General features: G+C 31.5%; 2 protein-coding genes across 2 annotated transcripts in view; one reads left to right on the top strand and one right to left on the bottom strand.

The window, feature by feature from the left end:
- The window catches only part of LOC109333637 (transcription factor bHLH112-like), a 10776-nt gene that overhangs the window by 2797 nt on the left and 1345 nt on the right, over window positions 1-6634 (top strand). The window lies entirely within an intron of this gene.
- Window positions 2859-4438, bottom strand: LOC109333638 (probable NAD(P)H dehydrogenase (quinone) FQR1-like 1). Its single transcript, XM_019569166.1, has 4 exons — window positions 4340-4438; window positions 3857-3950; window positions 3331-3593; window positions 2859-3192 (listed from the first exon to the last, which is right to left on the bottom strand). Exons 1-4 carry the CDS (start codon window positions 4360-4362, stop codon window positions 2961-2963), a joined length of 612 nt encoding a protein of 203 aa, XP_019424711.1. The 5' UTR covers window positions 4363-4438; the 3' UTR covers window positions 2859-2960.

Genomic DNA, 6634 nt, shown 5'->3' with positions numbered 1-6634 from the left:
TATATATATGTCCTTATATATTTTGTATCATTAAAGGTGTCGCACCAACTTTATTTTTTTTGGGTTGACAAAATAAAGTGGATTATGTTATAAGTTCATAACATTCATTTGATTTTAATTTTAGGTAACCTACTTTTTGTTTATTTGTCGAATAGTGTTCATAGATTAATTATTAGTCAGGGCACAAGAGCATGGTTTTTCAAGCACGCATCAAATCTTTGTCTTTTTTTTTTTGTTATCTCAAATCATTGTCTTGGCAGTGAATTAATGTGCTCCGTCCTTGTAAAATTTTGGATAACAAAATCAATTTTCTATAAGTTCATTCAAAATAAACTGTTTTACTTTCCTTCCATATTTTACTTCATGTATATATGTAGAATTGTAGATTGCTATTTTTGGCAGTTTTTTTTTTATCGGAAATTGTTAGTATGTAAGGTGTTATTATGTTAGTATTTTGCTGTGGGTGAGACTCCACTCTCAAACTCTTACTTACACCCTATCATCTAACCACCTTATAACTCCTTTTTGTTAATGGTGGGACTCGAAAACCACAACCTCCTGCACTCTATTCCTTACAACCACCATCTTCACCATCAGATCACCTTATGACTCCCTATATCATCGTATTCTTTCTGCAGTAAAGCTGATACAATAACGGTGGACCATTGATAGGGCTAAATAATGATTTAAGTAATCAAATGAGAAACAACCTTAAAGCTAAAGAATCCATGTAAGCATGAGAAGTGACTAATCATGAAAAGGTATCACTTTAGTAATTAAAAATCAAATTGCTAGCATCTCTTGATTAGACGACACATTCATGCATATCAGGATCATTACTACTCCATGGTTCATAATTCTTAGTTTTACTTTATAAAGGTGGAGTAACTAAATACATAAGAAGATATATACATGAAAGGAATTTCATAAAGTAGGAAACAAAATGACATGCAGCATCATTGTGATTTCTAAGGCTAATAAAGGATATGTATATTATGACTCCTCTTCATATATCTTTACTTTTATACTTAACTTTTCTTTTTCCTTGTTTTGGCTAATCAATAACAAGGCATGTCTTTCCTATCTTGTAATGCAAGTTTTTATTCCAGATCTTGAAAATGTTCCTTCTTTTTCTGATTTTTCAGTCTATTCACACACCAAAATATCACTTAAATTCCTTGAAGGAACGTTGATGTATACAAATGTTAGATTCTTCCATATATATATATATATAGTAGGCCCTCCCTTTAAATCTTTTTTTATACCTATAGTGTTGTCATTCTAAATGTTTGACCTGCATGAAATGTTCTGATTTGAAAAGGACAAAAGGACTTTAGGTGCAATACGTATCTGAGCATAACGTTAATTAGTTGACGTTGATTATTTGATTATTCCCAAAGTTATGACAACTAGAAGACAAAATCGTATACAATTATATCAATATTCAGTATTGGGTCACTGTTTTATATAGAGTTAAAACAAAACTAGAATTATTCTAATTAATTTATTATATAGTAAAAATTGTTATAAATATAAGATCATAATGATTCAAATAATACTTAATAGATAAATTAAATTATGGATAAATTCAAAGATAATGCTCTAACAATTTAAATATAATTTAGGCAGAATATTAAGAAGCAGAATAATTGGTTTTGGGTGCAATTTGGGCCTAACTTGTATAAGAAATGGAGTTAGCGGATTTGGATTAGGTTGGGTATGACTTGCTTTTTAAACTTGTTACATAGATAAAGTGCTTAATTAGGAAGGTTAATAAAGTTTGATATTCATTATTTTTTCTATTTTTACTTTAATATCATTTATTTGGAATATGGCTTATATCATATTATTGCCTAACAAAAGAGAGGAAACAATCTACTCACCGTGTTTTTTTTTTATTAGTAATAAGAATATTAATATAGAGATAAAGAAAAGTTAGGAGAACAAGTGGTACTCTTATCCACTAAATCCCTATAAATAATAAGGAAGAATACCATTTGAAGGGTTCCTCAACCAAGCAACTAGAGAAAAAGAAAAGAAAGGAAGCGGGCATTGATAAGACTCCAAGAATGTAGCAAAATAAGCTTCATCATCTCATCAAAGTGAAAACGCTTGTTCTCAAAAATACATTTGTTCCTAATATGTCAAAGAGTCCAAACTGTGACAAACCAAAGAGCCATTCACAAATGGATTTTCTTGTTGTCCATCCGTAACAAATATGCATGAATTGACAAATGGGTCTTTACTTCATTATGAATAGTAGAGGTAAGTCTAAAGTAAGAATAAAGTCTTTGCCAAATAATGTAGGATGTTGGGCAAGAGCCAATTTTACTTTTCAGGCCTTAATTATTCATATGATTAATTAAAAATGAACAATTAATGGGAACAGTAAGTTGGACACTATATATGTGGAAAAGAAAGAGTAACATTTATCCATTATATGTTTAGTCTTTGAAATTTTATTCTGTCAATTATTTTAGTCAAACGTGAAGGACTACACTTATTGATATGATTCATATCCTTCCAACTATGTGCTAAGATGAAATATAGTTTAAATTAGAATGTCTCTCCTAGAGTACTAGATATAAATGAATGTGTAGTCTTTGCCAAATTACTTAAATAATTATGAATGTGTCTCACCCACAACAAAATATTAATATACTAACAACTAACATATTAATAATTGCCGATAAAAAAATCATGGTTGATCAACTATGATTGGAACTTCAAAAAAACTATGATTAGCATCAAGCTTCAAGTTTATATTTTGCTAAAAACTTTGAACCCATTGAAAATACTAGCAATAAGCCAATAGTCAATTCTTGTTTTTTGAAAATAAGCTAGACATTGAAGTATGCTGATACACATGACAAGTGACAACAATTGTATTCAATCAATATTTTTGTTTTCATATGCTACAAACATTTTATTTTGTCTGACAATATTGAAAATAAAAGTCACTAAGATCCCTTGAGCTTCTTGGCAATGGCTGCAAGGTACTTCCCTTGATGGAAAGCTTGAGCCAATTCTAACTCACTTGGGTCTCTTAAGCCATCCTCACCATCCAATGTTCCTGATCCATATGGAGAACCACCCTTCACCTCATTCATCTCAAACATGCCAGCACCAAAGGTGTATCCAATGGGCACATAGATCAATCCATGATGAACAAGCTGAGTAATAGATGTCAACCTGTACATTAGTTCCAAACAAACATTGACTTAAGAAGGTGTTGGTTCCAGAATTGTCAACTCTACCTGCCAACAAGGCGTTGGTCTAATTGTATAAAGCCCTATTAGATCTCTAAATAGATCAAAAAAAGTTACTCACGGAACCTCTTCTTGTCCACCACCTTGAGAAGAAGTGCTGAAAAAGAGACCAGCAGGTTTTCCTGCAAGTGCCTGTGTCCGCCATAGTCCTCCAGTTGCATCAAAAAATGCCTTAAATTGTGAAGGCATCATTCCATATCTTGCTGGAAATCCAAACAAAAACCCATCAGCCTCAGTTAGATCATTGGGTTTAATAATTGGAACATCCTTCTTTTCTGGTGCATGTATCTTCCCAAGTACCACTTCAGATAGTGTTTCAGCTACCTGTATATACATACATACAATTGGTGTTTTAGATTCTGATTGCTATTATGTAATAATTACGAAAAATCGACTCAGTCAAAATTGTCATTATGGACGCTTCCAAAACCACAATATTATAACGATGTCAATTGCGACTGAGGAGTAAAATTTAAAACATGTCATACAACAAGTACATATAGAAAATCAACTATTTATTCTGAGATGAAAGAAATCATTTTAACATATACTTTGTAACTGAAAATGAAAATGAAAATTGTTCCAACCTGCCACAGCTTTGCTTCTACACCTTCCACAGAATCAGCCCCCCTTTTAATCTCTTCAGCTAGGGTTGCAACATGTCCTCGTAGAGAATAGTAACTAAAGATGTAATATAAAGTTCAATATATCAGATACATATTATGAGATCACAAGAAGGATATTATATACCCTTATTATAGGTATTATGATGCTAGCTAGATATCCACGAGGAACTATAATGTTTAAATATGGATCAAGAATGTAATGATCAAGAATCACTATAAGCCAACATATAAAAGTGATTCATGAATGCACTAAAATAACATTTTGGTGGCACTATGCTCTCAGAAAGAACAACTTAGGTTTGCACATAATTTTTTAACGGTTAAAAATATAAAAGGTTAGGGTCTGAGATGGATTAGATTTTAACTTTTATACATAAAAAAACAATAATGGAAATTAGCAAGTAAGGGAAAAAAAGAGAGAGAGGAAAAGAATTAATGGCTTACACAATGTAAACTTTAGTAGCCATTGATGGTAGCTTGATCTAATCTATCTCTTAAACCAAAAGAAAGTGTTGGGAGTGTACCTTTGACAGAATACCAATTCTTATAGGGTCATACCTTGTTAGATAAGTTAATTATTTCTTCATTATTGTCATTGTTAATTAGTATTTGTTTATGTTAGGTTTAGTCAAGTGTGAAGTCCCATATTGGATATGCGTGGAGGAGTGAAAGAATTGATAAGTAGGAATGACCCGTGTAACTAATGTCTTAAGGTTTTGGTTCAAGACGTGGTGTCTCACATACCCATGTAACAATGGAAATCCCTGATAGTTGGAGGCTCCTGGTCGCAGTCTGGTCCAACAGTTTATTTTATAAATAATTATAATTGCTGTTGTTATCCATACTATTTGTTTATTGTATCAATAGTTCAATAGTTGAATTATTTCTTCATTATTGTGATTGAATTTATACAGTTAATTAGTATTGCTGTTGTTATCCTTACTATTTTTTATTGTATAAATAATTATTATGTTGACCTTGATCTTTCGATTACTACAAGATGATGGGGACTTTTCCATGATTGGTGGATCAACTAATAAAATTACACTATAGTGGAGTAATTGAATCCAGGTTCAATGTTTATTGAAAATAATATGCAATTTTTTATTGAATGATTATAATATACTTCTATTTCTTTAATGCTCTCAAATTGGACTATGGTGGAAACATCTCTATCTCTCCTACCACTTTCATTTATATAATTAGGGATATTCTTGGTTCTGTTTGAATCATTTTTAAAAGAATGTTTCCACTTGTATGATTAATTGTATCATATGATGTATCAAGGAACAAAGAATGTCTTTAATATTGCATTCAATGTGTTTAATCTTTTAAATGACATTTTCCATATTCTTAGAACTCTAAGGTAAAAGAAGAAAATGGAAGCTTTGAAACCAAGGAGAAGAAGAAGGTGGAATAATTGTTCAAGAGAACTAAGTTACAAAAGGATGAAGATGTTACATTACTCTTATTCTAAAACAAAAAGACTCCACTTATACTCAAGCAAAGTAGCTTGAAAACAAAGCCCACCTAACCAACTATAACTAGCTACTCAACTTAACTATATCTACTTTCCTATTTTGGCAACTTTACAACTAACTTGCCCAATAAGAAATAACTAAAGCTAACAATCTCTAACATCTCGTTAAGTTGGACGATGAAGATCACAGAGACACAACTTGGATAGAAAATGGTGAAATGATTTAGCATGTAGTAGCTAAGTAAAGGCATCCACCAATTGAGCCGAAGTTGGAATGAATAACAAATGAACAAGGCTCTTATCAATCAATCTCAATATGCTTTATTCTTTCATTAAAATTTGGATTGTAATACTAGAATATTGCTTATCTATTATTACAATAAATGGATGTAGGAGAATAGAAGACAACCTGCAAATCAAAAAACAAATAGTGCAACTAATGGATCTTACACACTAAACTACCTAAGGCTCGATAGTCTGCTTTTGAGGAAGACATACTCAATATGTTTTGTTTCTTGGTTTTCCGAGAAATACACAAAGCCCAATGAGATATTTTTTGGTATCAAAACAACATGCCCAATCAGAAGATGTAAAAGAAAAATACTAGAGAAAGCCTTCAAATGATGGACTCTTAGGGCTTGTTTGGGAGTTGGATTTTGGAGGGGAAGGAAGGGAAAGGAAAGGCTTGAGAGTCATCTCACAAGTGTATTTCATGGCTCTCAAGCCTTCCTTTTCCCTTCCTTTTCCCTTCCTTCCCCTCCAAAATTCAACTCCCAAACAAACCCTAAGGTAGCTTATAATGTGATTCCATTGGGATAGATATATATAAGCTTAGTTATTGAATAATATACCAAATATCAAGCCAAAAATAGTGAGATATAAAAACTTGCCAAGAAGTGCCTATAGCAAAGAACATTAGAAAAAATATTTGTCTTGGTGAAGTCAAGCTTAAGAGATGGGTCAAGCTAGTACTAGATTGGGTACTGGTGGGCTTTTTTGTCCAATGCCACCCATAATTGATTAGTGGGCCCACTTTAAAAACTAGGACTCACCTCATTGAACGCTTAAAATTAAACCAAAAAGATCTATAAAATTAAACCAAAAAGATCTATAAAATTAAACCAAAAAGATCTATAAAATTAAACCAAAAAGATCTATAAAATTAAACCAAAAAGATCTATAAAATTAAACCAAAAAGATCTATAAAATTAAACCAAAAAGATCTATAAAATTAAACCAAAAAGATCTATAAAATTAAA

The sequence above is a fragment of the Lupinus angustifolius genome, chromosome LG19 (assembly GCF_001865875.1).
Source record: "Lupinus angustifolius cultivar Tanjil chromosome LG19, LupAngTanjil_v1.0, whole genome shotgun sequence".
Classification (NCBI taxonomy): Eukaryota; Viridiplantae; Streptophyta; class Magnoliopsida; order Fabales; family Fabaceae; genus Lupinus; species Lupinus angustifolius.
This window is presented reverse-complemented; position numbering and strand designations above follow the sequence as displayed.